The sequence below is a fragment of the Eptatretus burgeri genome, chromosome 13, assembly GCF_056783735.1.
Source record: "Eptatretus burgeri isolate ZD-2024b chromosome 13, Ebu_testis_v1, whole genome shotgun sequence".
Taxonomy (NCBI): domain Eukaryota; kingdom Metazoa; phylum Chordata; class Myxini; order Myxiniformes; family Myxinidae; genus Eptatretus; species Eptatretus burgeri.
The window spans coordinates 46,430,221-46,447,220 of NC_140973.1; the positions used below are offsets into that span (position 1 = coordinate 46,430,221).

The following is a 17,000-nucleotide window of genomic DNA, read 5'->3' on the forward strand; positions in this document are numbered from 1 at the left end:
TGTTATCACAGATTGGGTACGTTATAAGTGATCACAGATCAGGTATGTTATATGTTATCACAGATCGGGTACGTTATAAGGGATCAGAGATCGGCTATGTTATAAGGGATGACAGATGGGATATGTTATAAGTGATCACAGATGGGATATGTTATCACAGATTGGGTATGTTATAAGTGATCACAGATCGGGTACGTTATAAGGGATCAGAGATCGGGTATGTTATAAGTGATCACAGATGGGATATGTTATCACAGATCGGGTATGTTATAAGTGATGACAGATGGGACATGCTATCAGAGATCGGGTATGTTATAAAAGATCAGATGTCAGGTACCGGTATGTTATGAGAGCTTTGTTATAACTTATAAGGGATCAGAGATCAGGTGCCTTATCAGAGACGAAGAATGCTTGCGGCGTTTATGGCCAAATCAGCACACCTGGGCAATTCGAGACTTGAACACAACCGGAACGGCAAACGAGAAGATGAAACCACGTTAACATTTGTCGCTCAAGAACTACATGTTTATTTGTTATTTTGCTCTTGAAGAGCTTTGCGAAGATGGCGGTAGTCGTGAACGAATGACACGCCCATACAAACGGACGACGACCTCATTAACGATTCCATCCTTTCTCGTACGAATTGACGTCACAGCAACACGTGACGTGCTACAAACCGTGCCACGCAGGGAGTTCCCAGGAGTTCGGTTGGTGCCTCTGCCACGGGGCACTCACTCTACCTCTGGCTCTGTAAGGTATGTAAAAGAACTTGCGTCGCACTGTATGCTGTTTACCTTAACAGTGTAATTCAATACGTGTATGGTTTATGGTACAAAGAAACCGAATTCTTTTCGAAACCTCTTCGGCCCCTCGTTTAAGCCTCTGTGCTTGGATTGCAGATAAAAATTACTCGGGGAGGACGAGGAGACGGAGAAAAGGGAAAGAACCTCGGTGCCGCCATCGCACCTTGAAACTCCTGTGAAGTTTGTTTGGAAAGTTTCTCCGGGTGTTTGCGAAACGTCTGTTTCGGCCGGTGCTGGTAGAGACGCCGCGCCCAGGCAAGTCGTGACTAGCGAACGCTCCGTGCACGCCGCCGTACCGGTTTGAGAGGTGTGCGCCAGGTGGCCAGAGACCCCCCCCCCCAAAAGCTCCAGTATACCTACACCCCGCCCTGCGCCATGGGGAAAATTTTCTCCAAGTCCTTTGGCTCAAAGGAGATGCGCGTTCTCATGCTCGGGCTGGACGCCGCGGGAAAGACCACGGTGTTGTACAGGCTCAAGCTGGGGAACACGGTGCAGACGACCATCCCCACCGTGGGCTTCAACGTGGAGACGGTGTTGTACAAAAAGTTTCGTTTCAACGTTTGGGACGTAGGTGGACAGGACAAAATCCGACCGCTTTGGCGTCACTACTACACAGGTACGCAGGCTCTGATCTTCGTGGTGGACAGCACGGACAATGATCGCATCGATGAGGCGCGTCAGGAGCTCCATCGCATCGTGAACGACCGTGAGATGCGTGGAGCCACGCTGCTGGTGTTCGCTAACAAGCAGGACGTTCAGGGCGCGATGCAACCGTCAGAGGTCCAGGAGAAGCTCCAGTTGACACGCCTCCGAGACCGCATCTGGTACGTACAGCCTTCTTGCGCCACCAAGGGTGACGGTCTACAGGAGGGCCTCAGTTGGCTTGCGTCCGTGCGCAAGGGATGATCGGGTCTTCGCAGGACCCTTCAGCTTGCTCACTCGTGCATCTTCCCATCCGATTGGTTTGTGAGCACTTGGCCACGAAGGTGGTGGACGTGGTGGGAAATGGCTTGGGTTCGATTCCCATACTTTGTTGAAAAAAAAATTCGCTTCCATTGTGAGGTTTCATTCTTCTTTATGTAATTGTATTCAAAGCTGTTCAGTGAGTTATCGCTGCGGAAGAGTGTGGTTAAAACAGGTAAGATCACGTGACCGTGTGCCGCGTTTTCGTTATTTGCATCGGATACTTGGCTCTCAAAAGAATGGCTGGGACAGTGGAAGGTATTGTGATGTCATGTTTTGATTCTTCTTTTTTTTAAGGTTGGTAAGGGAAGCAAAGATAATCTCTTTTATAATTTATTTCACTCCATTGATTTATGACCGTACCTTCATATAAAAACAAACTTCGTCCAAGTGATTTACCACATATATGCAGAACATGGTGTTTGAATGGCCCACCCTCTGTGACCATGGTTTTACCGCCTGGCACAGCATCTGGTATGATTCAAAGTGATAGATATGGCGTCGACACGATGGAATTGTCTTGATGGTTCGAGTCACATCAGTTTTCATGAGACTTCGGGGGACAAGGAAAAGCCACTTCTGGTTCACGGTTTATGATTCTGAAAAAGTCACCTCGTGGACTTTAACCACTTATCTTCTTTTTCTTTCTTCAACACCCTCAGCAGCACAGGTAGGACCTTGCAGCGTCCAGTATCTTGCGCTCTGAGCGTGTATAACACTGTTATATGCAAGTGGGGATGGGGGCTTACAGACCATTTTGTGTCGACAATGGACTTCTTTGAGGAGTAGGTGCTTGTCTTTTGTATCTTCATTTGGTGTGGAATGAATGATTGGGGGGAAAAAAGATGTATTTAATAATTATAGATCAGGAGAGAAAGAAAAACCAACAACCCAATTTTACCTCCGTGGCTCATCCACATTAACACCTTTGGCTTTGAATTATTTGCTTGTTTTATACATTATCTCCAGTCTTTCACTGTATGTATTTTGAAGAATCGAAGTACTTCGTTTTCCTTTATATTTCCTCTTTCCATAAGGGAGTTGATTATGTTGTTCGCTTTTTCATCACTTTTAAACGCGGACCGACCATCAAATTGACCGTTCTCAAGTGTAAGGACTATAAGAGGTCCCTCTGTTCTTTGACTTCCAAACAGCTGCGTTTTGTGCCGTTGAGACACGAAAAGCTTCACTGTGCCCTTTTGAAACTTTTCCAAACCATTCCTGATCCGATTATCAGCTTCTTCACCGAAGCTCGCATCATGCTCTCTGGTTTTATCTGAACTCTTACTCACAACCTTAGATCAATCGCACACAGTATTAACCCAAGTATATATATATATATATATATATATATATATATATATATATATATATATATATATATATATATATATATATATATATATATATATATATATATATATACACTGCTGCCATTTAAAGCTTAACTTCAGGGGGGTTTGTGGTTTCTGATTCTATATGCACATGTGTATAATTAATAAATTGTGTACTTTCTGCACAGTTGTCGATTTTTCTTTATTCTGTGCCTTGTATTAAGTTGTGTTCATAGATGTATGAGTACATGGTTATGTTTCAAGGTGTTTGCCCACACACATGATCCATTTCAGGTCCTGCACCGGGTCTGTTATACGTGAAGGGATTTTTAATAGGACTTGTTTTCCTCGGATCATAAAGGATCTTTAGGATTTCTATCTAAAGGATCTAAAGGACTTTCCTAGGATTTAATAGGATCCTAAAGTTCAGTAGAAGTTTAAGGAATTCTTCAGGCCTCCTCCCCCCCCCCCCACTCACCTCCACCACCCTCTTTGCATGTTGATAATTACACAGAGGCATTTCTCAAGGAAGAAATTCACGTTGGAGTGAAAAGCGCTTTCGTTTTCTAATATAGTTGGGTTGACCTGTTATTGTTCCCATCTGAACCCAATGCTCATGATGCATTCATTGACCCAGCTTTAAATCTCTTGTACCATATTTTTGTTCATCATAATCTATAACTGAACCATGACATTGATTTCACATGCTAGCAAGATGTTACTGAAGGTCATTTTAACCCAGAATAGAAGACGTTAAGTGAGAAATGCCCATCGAGCAAGCAGGTTTCAGTGAAGGAAGAGGTACAAGAGATCAAATCGCAAATCCAAGGTGGATCATGGAAAATGCAAGGGAATATCAAAGGAAGGTGTAATCTCAGTTTCATAGATTATAGTAAAACTTTAAATTGTGTTGATCATGAATTGATGTGGATTATGCTCAGAGAAATGGGGATGTCGGAACACCTTATATGTCTCATAAGAAACCTGAACACTAAACAAGAGGCTAAATTAAAAACAGAGTATGGAGAGAGAGAGAGACAGACAGACAGACAGACAGACACCGGAATTGGAAAAGGGATCAGATAGGGGCTGTGTCCTCTCAACTTACTTGTTCAATTTGTATAGTGAGGAAATCAAACTTGGATGACGTAGAGGCTGGAGTTAGGGTGTTGGAGGAAGATGTATCAACAATCTAAGGTTTGCTGATGATACCGCTCTGTTACCAGGAAGTAAAGAGAACTTGATGAAACTACAGTGAAGAAGAAAAATTTAAAAACTGGTTTATTTAAACTGATAAAAACATTGAGAATCTTGTCAACTGAGAAGATCGGCGTGTTCATGTTGGGAGATGATCAGGTGGAAACCGTGGTGGTGTTGGAGGCGAATGTTTAAAGTTCCAAAGACTGCAAGAAAAACAAACAAATCAGTGCTTCAACTAGAGGGGGAGCACTCGGTAGAGTGCAAAACCTCCGCCGCCAATACTGCTGGGTCACTTAAGTGAACCTGATATCCTATTCATTGTAGGTCAAAACGGATCAGACTCTACTGAACCACGATTGAATAAACTAAACTAGATCAACGCGCATGTAGAAATGCCCAAAAAAAAAAATCGAAATTTTTTTGAAAAAAAGGTGCAAATTTTTTTTTTCTCCAACAAATTTATTTATATTTGGTTGGAAATCACTTAAAACATGTAGAAATGCAAAAACCAAAATTCAAATATTTTTTCAAAATGGCTGCCTTAGCGGCCATATTGGACTTTGGACTAAGTCCAAAATCTAATGGCATGATCCTTGGACCATACCTAATCCCCCCACCAACTTTCGTCGAAATCCGTCCATGAGTTTTTTCCGTAATACTGTTCACAAACAAACAAACAGACAGGGGTGAAAACAGTAACCTCCGTCCATCTTCGATGGCGGAGGTTAACTCGAGGGGGAGCACTCGGTCGAGTGCAAAACCTCCGCCGCCAATACTGCAAGGTCACTCAAGTGAACCTGATATCCTATTCATTCAATTTGACATCAGCAGTGCTCACAGAGTTATAGTTTGCAACTTTCCCTTTTACTTTTAACTTTTACATACTCAATTCATTCGTCATAACTCGATTCCTCGAGACAAATTGATTTTACGTGGGTATATCCACCTGAAGTTCCAAAATCAGCCGCAATTATAATTTTGGCATGTTTTTTGTTGGAAATCACTTATAACATGTAGAAATGCTAAAAAAAATCGAAATTTTGTTGAAAAAAAAGTTGCAAAATCTTTTTTCTCGAACATTTTTTTTTTGGGGGGGGGGGTTGGAAATCACTTAAAACATGTAGAAATGCAAAAAAATTCAAATATTTTTTTCAAAATGGCCGCCATAGCGGCCATATTGGATTTTGGACTAAGTCCAAAATCTAATGGCATGATCCTTGGACCATACCTAACCCCCCCACCAAGTTTCGTCGAAATCCGTCCAGGAGATTTTCCGTAATACTGTTCACAAACAAACAAACAAACAAACAGAAAGGGGTGAAAACAGTAACCTCCGATCTTCAATGGCAGAGGTTAATAAATTAGAACACCATATACATTTGAATAAATTATACCACCATGTACAGTAGAAGTGCTGATGCAAAAAACAGAAACTGTCATACTTTGGACATATCATGGGTGCAGAAAATGAAAGTCTGGAGAACTCAACCATGCTGGGTATGATTGAGGGAAGAAGAGGAAGAGGAATACCTTGCACGTGATGGACGGATGAATTGGGTAAAAGATGCAACCAGGCTTTCTCTGTCAGAGCTTTGGGAAGCAGTGCAGGATAGCGATGTTTGGACAAATTTTATCGTTAATGTCACCAGAAGTCGGAAACGACTTGCTGGAACTAGATAACTACACGAATGTCCTTGCAATTCAACTTGAAGTGCACAATCGTGTCTACGAATATCTTTGTCATGCATGTACAAGATCCACCATGAACCTTAAATCAATGTAAAATAATACTAGAAGGGCACTTTGTGGAGCGCATCCCTCTGCCACGCAATGCCTGATCCATGGAAACATATCGGGCCCAATACATTTTTTGAAATATCATGCTATACAGTACTATATCCTTTTTAGCCCGATCTCTCAATGGTGAAGAATAACTTAAAAATTAAATAATTCTTGTATCCAGATCCTGATTCGGATCTTCACCAAAATCTAATCAATTCGTCATTGCTGCACACCCAATCTGTCCACCAAGTTTCGTCCAAATCCGTCCACAAGTTTTTGATATGTCCTGCACACAGACAAACAAACAGACAAGCCGGTTGCCGAGCATGGAAACTATAAGATATAAAGCAAAATGGATGTCATATAGCGGATAGGGAATCACCTTAAGATTATGCATATCAGATCCAATCCAGTTCCATCTACTGATAACTACTCGGTATCCATTTGAATGAAAAGTACCGAAAATGCGGTTTGAAATCAGAAATCCCCAAAGTTTGAGGGGGTGCTGTGGGTGAACAAAGATCTAAATCGAAAATCCGGCTCGATCGTTTGTGCACAATGTATTCCAGACGATTAGTGTGAATTTTCATGACCATCCGACCATAACCCTAGGAGGAGTAGCATTTGGCGCAAAGGCACCTCCAGCTCTCGCATATTATCGATTTTTGCACTAATTGACCTTTGACCCCTGACCTAAGCGAAATCAGTCAATATGTCCTGAGGCAAAGTTGTAGTACTCATTGAGTACCATGAACCTGCAAAGTTTCATTCATATCGATGCACTCACCTGGTCGCTTAGGCGTGAACTGTACCGATTTTGAAGGTTTTTCGGTTGTTGCTAGGGAACCAAAGCGTCCCAAGCAACCATCACAATTTCCAAAGCACTAAGTCATAAGATGTACCTACCACCCGAGTTTGGTCAAAATCCGCCCACGTTTACTACCAATTATGCTGATGACAAACGAACAAACATCCAAACAAACAGACAGAATTACTGACAATAATGGTCACCTATTTCGGCGAGCCAACAGACAGAAAGGGGTGAAAACATAACCTCCTTCACCTTCGGTGGCAGAGGTAACTCGAATTGTTGCAACTGCTCTACTCCCTACCGTCAATGAGCCACAATGGTTGTTGAACTTGTTATAATGAAAGGCCCCATGATGGACTCGCTCCAGCAAATCTTTCCATAAACAGAAAATGGCTGAGCACACAAAGCAGCCCTTCTGTCCCTCACATTGTACATCACTTTAAAGTGAACAGTCGCACGTCAGAGGGACTTCCACAAACTTCTGTGAAAAAGCATCCTCGGGTGATGATGTGTGGATCTCATAGTTACACTGGGTTTGTTTTCAATGTGAGCCTGAGGTCTGAAAGTCGTGGCATTATGGGTTGAGGCCCATATAGGTGAACGTCTTGATTTAGAATCATTTTCATAAGTTCCATAAAGGCACGTCGTGTCCACCACATGAAAGCACATCTGGGAGTTGGGGGGGGGGGGAGAAGGGGGAAATAACGATGTTTAAATTGTCTGGGAAAGTAATTAAGTGGAACAATTTTGGTGTTGCTTAATGGGCTTTGGTACGAACTGGTGAGAAATCCAAGTTCATTCTCACCGAATGTCATACAAAGTCCTGAAATTGACCTTATAAATATTATACAGTACATATTAGGTGGAGTGAAATTGCTGTGGTCTTCTGTCTAATCTATTATAATCCACCATAGATATGTTTGGAGTTTGTTAAGAGCCATGAAAGGGATTCATCCATGGTAAAGCTTTGCCTGGTCTCTTATGTACACTGTTCTCCTCCCCCTAGTGACCCCACTGTTCTCCTCCACTGCACCCCCCTCCTGCCCTTCTCACTTCTGCCCCCAAACTAAATAAAATAAATAAACTTACAAAAGGAATTAATTTGGTGTTGGAGGTTAGTGTATACATTTGGTGGTGGAGGAGGCCTGTGTATATACATGATGTTGGAGGAGGCCATATATATGGTGGAGGAGGAGGAGGAGGAGGAGTGTGTATATATATATATATATATATATATATATATATATATATATATATATATATATATATATATATATATATATATATATATATATATATATATATATATATATGGTGTTTGAGGAGGCCAGTGTATATACATGATGTTGGAGGAGGCCAGTGTATACAGGAGGCCATTTGGCCTCCTGTATGCAAGTTCCTTGTGCATTCTTGTATATCTTGTTCCTTGTTGCATATCTTGTTTCATTTGTGTAAAAGGAGAAATTGCTTCTTTTCTTTTTCTATTCAAAAGCGAGGCTCATGGAAGAGCTTTAGAAAAAAAAAATGTGAAACATGAAATTATCTAAAGAGCCATGAACTTAAGGGAAGAGACTCAGAATAAAGACCGATTACTGCATTGTAGTCCAAACAAGGAAGACACACACACACACACACACACACACACACACACACACACACACACACACACACACACACACACACACACACACACACACACACACACACACACACACTGTACTGGTAAGTACAGTACTTATAAAAGCTATTTTGTTTGAAGTTATTATCTTAACTTTAACCTTACCAATTTTCTTCCTGTTTTTTTGCAACCGAGTCTAATCCATCTTAGTAACCAGGAAAAATGAAATCAGACATCGAATTCGCGTTAAGATAAATCCGTGAGAGTGTAAGAAAGTATGAGCCTTACAAAAGATGCCAAACACAACAAACAAAATGGCGGCTATTTGATTTTGAAGCCCCTCCCTGAATGGGGGAAGCTCCTCCCTGAATGGGGAAAGTCTCTCCCTGAAGGGACAGTCCCTCCCTGAATGGGGGAAGCTCCTCCGTGAATGGGGAAAGTCCCTCCCTGAAGGGACAGTCCCTCCCTGAATGGGGGAAGCTCCTCCCTGAATGGGGAAAGTCCCTCCCTGAATGGGGGAAGCTCCTCCCGAAATGGGGAAGCCACTCCCTGAATGGGGAAAGTCCCTCCCTAACAAACTATGTGGATACATATAGCTATAGATATAGATTATAGTGCAGACTGAAAGGCTCAGAGTCTGATAATGGTTCCGGCCCAAAGGCCTAGTCATGTGAAAGACACCAGGGTATATTGAACGTCCAAATATTTTGCTCACAGGGGAATATAATTAAAATAATTCACTTTGTGCTTCCTGCGGGGCACTGGATGGTTCCAATATTTGCAGTTGGTTCCAATATTTCACCTGGAATCGAGGGTCAGACTATCGACACTCCAAGTGACAACCAGCAGATAACCGATCCGAGCAAATACTATCGTTCTCATGTTATGAGCACATTGTGGATAGTGTTATGGTATTAAAATTTGTGGAAATGCCTGCTTGTTGTTGCCACGGTTCGAATCCCATATCTAATGTTACTTTGTTCATTGTGTCCGAGAATCTCCTTTGTGCGTCATGCAAGCTCATTTTAGTCCCGTGGAGCTGGTCGGAAGAATAAATTATTTGTTCCACTCGTTTCAACAGCTCAGCATGATCAGTGATCAGGGAGGAACTTGTACCTGCAACACTCAAAGCTCTCAATGTGGATGGATGCTGCTTTAGTGGTTTGTCTCATCTGAAAACCATGTTAAACCCACACATGCATTCAAACAAAAGGAAATTTAAGTTAATTATATAAACACTCAACATGTAGTATTCGATTTCCCTTTGGTTGAATGCATATTTGTCCGAAGTATAACTTTCGTTGGTTCACTAAAGATAAAACAGATAAGACCGGCACTCGGTAGAGCAAATCGTCTCGCCTCGCAGACTCATTCTGAGCAAAACTACCATCGTTAACTGAACACGGTACTATTATGACCCACTGCTATGGCACATATACCCACATCATCCATGCACCCCATTATGACACATATATTGCCATTATCCATATCTTTATTCATTATATTGATTGATTATTAGGATGTTTAACGACCACTTTTGTGCACACTAAGCTGAGAGTGTGTCAAGGAAGATAAATACGAAAAATTTTTTTTTCATTTTCCCCATGGCGAGTTGATCATATGTATGAAGTTTTGCATTGATCGGTTAAATGTTTCTGCAGGAGATTTTTTTTTAACATTTTTATTTTCTGTCCAACATTGCCATCAAGGCACATGACCAGGTCAGATAAAACAGCCTGGTATTGGTTTAGCCGCTTAATGTTTAGGGTGGTGGCTTGGGATCCTGGGGTCCTGAATTCGAGCCCCGTTTTCCACTTAATTAACACCAGGGAGTTGACTCAACCTGTCATCCTTCCAAAGTCGGCGAAATGAGCACCAGGATACTCGTAATAGGGGCGCTGCATCAGCAGCGAAGACGCGCCCTAACCAATGATGCAACCATCAGCCAAAAAAGACAGCACATGATGGGAACCAGGTCGGATCAGGAATTACAGCAGGCACCAGAGCAGCACGTTGCTGCGTCCACTTTCCGTCAGTGCTCCAGGAGCCTCCGTCTGGCCATCCAATAGGCAGATGCCTCCTTGAGGCCATCTCTTTGAGATGCCGATCAACCTGCTGCAACCACAAGGCACATAGTCAGCTCATTGGCCTTCTCATCTGACCTCATCTTCTCATCTGACATAACATACCTCATCTGTCTCTCTATCTCTATCGCTATCTCTCTCTCCAAGCACTCCTTGGACACAAAATCTGACCAACGATAGCCAAGGATTCTCCAAAGAGACCCAGCACCAAAAGAGTTGTCTCAATCTCAGATCCTGGGTCAGAGTTCAAGTCCCACATCCATAGAGCAAAAATGGAAGGACCAAAGACTTAAACCCTTGGACTTTCGGCCTCCTGCAGAGGAACCAACAGTGAAACACCCCATGAAACATTGAATCCATGACTCCCCAGGCCTGACCCAGACGTCTCTCAACTTCTGGCTCACAACATGTGGAGACATTAATATCACTGCCTAGGTAAGTGAATCTATCTGTGACCTCAACATTCTCAACACAAACAGGTACAGACAAGATAGCAGCATCCAAGATGTCATTGAAAGTCTGGATCTTAATTGTGCGGCTCGGTCATTCGGTCAGAGATCCTGACATTTCCACACAATGCACCGCAGATTGATGTCTCCAACATACTCCTCAGAATCCAGTTCATACAAGCACTGAAAGGTGTGGGGGTCAGTACACACCCTTGACAAACTCCAGTAACAATTGGAAATACAGGTGAGTCGGAGATGGAACCACCACACCTCACAGCATTCTTAGTACCAAAGTATAGTTCAGAAATCAGATTGTTCAGTTTTGGTGGCACCCCAAGAAGACCAATAATCCTATAGAGGGCATACTGATTCCCTGAATCGAACGCTTTGTGACGATCAACATACTGTGAGCAGCCCCTGCTGAAACTCTCATCTGCATACTTGCTCTCAAGAGCAAGGATACGGTCAATCGTTGACCTCTTTGCTGTAAAGCCTGACTGCTCTGGGTGCTGGTGTTCAAGGAAATGGTGGTGAACCAAATTAAGAATTATCTGAACAAAGACCTTACCTGGCACTGGGAGTAGTGTCACCCCTCAGTAGTTGTTTCAGTCCTGGCGATCACCCTTCCATTTCCAGAGAGGGACAACAAGGCCCCTCTTACTCTCAGTTGGAATGATACCTGTGCTCTAAATAGAGCACAGAACTGCATGCAACAACATGAATACAGCATTTCCACTAGCCTTGAGAAGTTCAGCATGGATGCTACAAATCGCAGTACATTTACCCTGTTTCAACTGGTTTCACCATAGCTTGTGCTTCCACAAACAAAGGTGGTTCACAGTTGATTGGAGGTCAGCAATAGGTATAGTTACAACCCTGACAACTACCTCAACAGCTGGTGAGTCAGCCTGGTAAGGTGTTCAAAGTAACCAGCCCAGCGGCTTTCACTTTGGGCTCCTCTTTCAACAGTCCACCACCCTCTTTTCTCACTGCAGTACACTGAGGGTTGGGCTTGGAAGAATGCAATGCACAGATTCCTCTGGAGCAGGACAAGAATCATTTGACCACAGGTGATGCTCTGCCCCTTTACAGATTTCCTTCAAGTAAGCCTCCTTGTCTGCCCTCTGTACACCTTCAGTTTATGCCTCAACTCCTTGAACAACTCGGCTCTGCCATCAAGCCTGGCCCTGTGACCCTTGTCAATGGTATCCATTGTCCCTTGGGAGACAACATTCTTCTTTGCCTGACGGTGGGTTCCAAAAGACTGCTGTTGGCTTAACGGTTAGGTGGCTGGCTAAAGATCCTTGGGTCTCGAGTCCGGCAAAATTAGAACCAGTGTACTGGTAACTGCATTGCATCAGCGGCACAGCCGTGCCTCCAACCAATGATGTGACTCGCAGCCTTGTAGTGCACACAAAGGAGGAGGAGGTAGATTCCAAGACATCCACAGGCAACATCAAGGATGGTAGTCTTGAAGACACGCTACAACTCTTTAGGATTCTCTGAAACACCTAGACCCCCCACCCCCCCAAATCCCCACTCAGCCTATTTGCAAACTCCTCATGCTTGCCAATATCGAGCCTTGGCTGTGATGGTACCATTCTCCTGGATTTGAGCAGTAGGCTGCAATTTTAGAGTTGCGACAACAAGTCTGTGGTCGGTATTGGGGAACTTAGCACTCTGATGCAGTCATATTTGCGGAGACTCCAGATATCCTTTTCGGGGCCCTTGAGGTGCTGAATGAGGAGTCATATCCACTGGGATTACGGGTTTCGTTGGTCAAAACTAAGATCCAAGCTTTCAATGACATCTTGGATGCTGCTATCTTGTCTGTACCTGTTTGTGGTGAGGATGTTGAGGTCACGGAGAGATTCTCCTGCTTTGGCAGTGATATTCATATCTCTGCTGGCTGTGAGCCAGAGGTCAAGAGATGTTTGGGTCAGGCCTGGGGAGTCATAGATTTACTGGATCATGGGGTTTAGTGCTGTCGGCACCTGTGCAGGAGGACGAAAGTCTGAGTCTTCAGGTCATTGGATCTTCCAGTCTTGCTCTACGGATGTGAGACTTGGACTCTGACCAGGGATCTGAGACGGAGACTTAATTCCTTTGGTACCAGGTCTCTTCGGATAATCCTTGGCTATCACTGGTCTGACTTTGTGTCCAATGAGCGGTTGCTGAGAAAGACTCAAATGAGATTTGTTACCTGCATAGTCTGTGAGGATCAGCTGCGGCTGTATAGAGACGTGGTTCATTTTCCTGATGCTGATCCTGCTTACCAGATTCTCTCAGCGAGGGAGCTTCTTGAGTGGAGGAGGCCAATAGGCTGACCACATGCCTTGTGGTTGTAGCAGGTTGATCGTCATCTCAAGGAGATGGGGACAGGCAGGCATCTGCCTGGGGGATGGCCAAATGGAGGCACCTGGAGTACTGGTGGAAAGCGGACACAGTGATGCGCTGCTCCGGCACATGCTCCCATACCTGACCTGACCTGACCTGTAACAAGTCAAAGATCTGATCTGGTCTCACCTCACTACACCTGACCGATGACGTCATACATGTAATTACTTACATCGGATGGTAAATCAGATATACGAAGTTTCAGATTTTTCGGATAAGGATTTTGATTCAAATAATTATACCAGGAATATCACTTCACACGGGTAATATGGTTTCCGTTTTATTGATCCTCAACCTCTTTACCTTTGCCACTGAAGGTGGATAGAGGTTATGTTTTCACCCCTATCTGTCTGTCTGTCTGTCTGTTTTTCTGTCTCGATCTGTTTTGCAGGTGATGTAAGGGTGTGAGGTCAAAGTGAAGGGAAAGTCATTTCAGAAATATGTTTTTCACACAAAATATAATACACAAAACAATCGATGACTTTCTCTTCAACAAATGCATACAATACTCTCTTATTACCATTATAATAACTCTCAGATAGTCAAAGGTATAAACGCAGTTGTTGGCGAGAAGGGCACTCGGTAGAGCGGATACCTCCAACACAAAATTCCAGATCCAGTAGAACATATCGGACCCTATACCTTTTTGAAATATCCAGCTATATATAGGTTTTAGGCCCATCCAAGCTGGCCTCCAAAACTAGTTGCCAACCAGGCATCCTCCACCATGCAAAGTCCTTCCTCGGCCCACCTGAGCTCCTGACCACGTACAAAGATTTTGTCCGCAGCCTAATGGAGTACTGCTCTCCCCTCTAGGCTGGTGCTCCTGCCTCTCACCTTTCTCGGCTTCAAGCTGTGGAAACCAAGGCATTTAGGATCATTGGTATCTCCCACAATAAGGCAGAGTCTTTGGGTCTCTCACTCTCTCACTGCAGGCAGGTTGGTGGTCTTTCTGCCTTCTACAGTCTCCTCTCCAGCCTGCTCCTATTGCTCTGTCTGAAATATGTAACCCCCCCTCCCCCCATATTTCTGCAGGGTGCTCAATATCCGCCAGCAACCCCCTTCTGGTGAAACTACCAAAATCAAGAATCACTGCTTACCTTCACGCTTTTATTCCTCTTTTTTTTTTTTCTCACCTTTAGAACAAATTCCCACACTCTCTTCAATCCCACTTTTCCCTCCAGGTATCCAAAACAGCTGTTCACCTTCACGCTTTTATTCCTCTTTTTTTCTCACCTTTAGAACAAACTCCCACACTCGCTTCAATCCCACTTTTCCCTCCAGGTATCCAAAATAGCTGTTCACCTTCACGCTTTTATTCCTCTTTTTTTTCTCACCTTTAGAACAAATTCCCACACTCTCTGCAATCACACTTTTCCCTCCAGGTATCCAAAACAACTGCTCACCTTCACGCTTTTATTCCTCTTTTTTCTTACCTTAAGAACAAACTCCCACACTCTCTTCAATCCCACTTTTCCCTCCAGGTATCCAAAACAGCTGTTCACCACCATCTCTCATCTTCCCCCATCCAAAACCACGATCTTTTTTGCCCCCATTAATCCATTCCAAACCCACCTCCTTCAAATTCCATGTTTTCCTTCCTGAAAGTCCCTGTGGTGTCCATCTTGTGTACCCCACCCCATCCCTCACCCTTCCACAGATCTCTTCACTTCTCTGTTTCACACTGTTTTGTGTTTCCCCCTCCGACCCTTCTTGTCTCCGACTCACTTTGTTATACGTTCTGTGTGTTAGCTCTTATACGAGCCTCGACAGTGTATATGAAAAAATATATATTAAAAAAACTCTCAACGGTGAAAAATCACTTTAAAATTAAATAATTCTCATATCCGGATCCGGATTCGGATCCTCACGAAAATCGAACCGATTCATCCTTATCACGCACCCAAACCAGTCCACCAAGTTTCGTCCAAATCTGTCCATAACTTTTGAGATATCTTGATACGGACCTCTGGGAGCTTGGACAGTACATGTTGCTGCATTTGTGCCTGGGGAAGAACTGCTGAAATCTATCTGTTTGGATTCTTCTTGATATCTTTGTTCTTTCTTACTTTCACATGCCTTTGAAATTTTTCATAATTCTCTTTATTCATTCTAATTTCTTCTCTTTCATATCTTTTACTCTCGATTCCTCTCTTTCTTTATCTATCTCTCGAAGGAGAAGTGAATTATTGCAGAAATTTTTCTGGAAGGCTCACTTGGCTGTGCCTGGATGGGTTTGAGGGTTGTGGAGTAATGGATGAAACTTGAATCCTATCCAGGTTCCTCCTAATAACTCCATCTTTGCTCTTTACTTCTTGGCCTTCCGATTGATAACATATTGTATTTTGGCCCCAACTCTCAATGATGAAAAATCACTTTAAAAATTCTCGGATCCTGATCCAGATCCGGATCTTCACCAAAATCTAATCATTTTGTCCATGTCACACACTCAAGATCTTCATCAAATTTCATCTGAAACTGTTTCAAACCTTTTGAGATATCCTGTTCACAAACAAACAGATAAACAGACATGGGTGAAAACGTAACCTTCATCTACCTTTGGTGGCAGAGGTAACTAGAATGGCACTCGGTGGAGTGCATACCTCCACCAGGCTGAACAGTTTACATTTTGTATCCCACTGATAGGCCGGATCTGGATCCGGACCTGAACCAGAATCGAATCGGCTTGCTCTTGTCACCTCACCAACTCATCCATTATATTTTGTCTTCTCCAAGCATCGACATTGCATCCAAAAAAAATAAAAAAATTAGTTGTCCACAACTTTATGAAATATGCTCTAGGGGTATGTCATTTTTAGCCCCATCTCTCAATGATTTAAAAAAATTATCTGATCCTGATCTGGATTCGAATCTTCACCAAAGCCGAATCAATCCTTCCTTGTCACACACCTAACCGTTCCACCAAGTTTCGTCCAAATCCGTCCTAAACTTTTTGAGATATCTTGCTTATAGACAAACAGACAGGGGTGAAAACATAACCCCCATCCACCTCCGGTGGCAGAGGTAACAAAATATCTGCAATCGCAAAGGGTAAGCCTCCCCCGTCACCAGCGATCCCATGATTGCATATTATTTTCTGACCGCCATATGACCTTGACCTTCAACATTTAGGAATAGAGTACAAATTAAGGAAATGTGTCTCCATCTACAAGTCAATCCAAAAAACTCAACATCATGAAAATCAGAGGAAAATTATCAAGTGATGATTTAAAAGGTGTCTATTTTACTTAGGTCACAATCTGAAAACAGTTAGTCAAGGACACTGATCCAATATCAGGTGCACAACTTCAGTGCAGATAAACTATTATGATGTAAGAACATATTGGAAGGCCAAGTGGTCTTTGAGATTCCTCATTGGAAAAATTTACTGATGACAAAAAAGGAGTTTTTTTTTTCAGACTGCCATTTGACCTTGACCTTTTTAATTCAGAGGGGTAGGATGTGAAATAAGTGTATATTCGCCTTGCTCTAGACTATCTGAAATTTAGTTCCGATTGGACAAACTTTTGTCGAGTAATGGTGAATCATGTTAAATTGT

The 17,000-nt window shown here is 43.0% G+C and overlaps 1 protein-coding gene across 1 annotated transcript; it reads left to right on the forward strand.

Annotated features, from left to right (window-relative positions):
- The first annotated feature begins 634 nt into the window (after positions 1 to 634).
- Positions 635 to 3,285, forward strand: LOC147014397 (ADP-ribosylation factor 6-like). The gene is made up of 2 exons (XM_085852307.1): positions 635 to 755; positions 900 to 3,285. The coding sequence occupies exon 2, from the start codon at positions 1,179 to 1,181 to the stop codon at positions 1,707 to 1,709; it is 531 nt and encodes a 176-aa protein (XP_085708433.1). The 5' UTR covers positions 635 to 755; positions 900 to 1,178; the 3' UTR covers positions 1,710 to 3,285.
- Positions 3,286 to 17,000: the final 13,715 nt, after the last annotated feature.

What these genes read in the sequence shown, in the direction of transcription:
- LOC147014397 (XM_085852307.1), top strand. Translation starts at nt 1,179, where the DNA reads ATGGGGAAAATTTTCTCCAAGTCCTTTGGCTCAAAGGAGATGCGCGTT.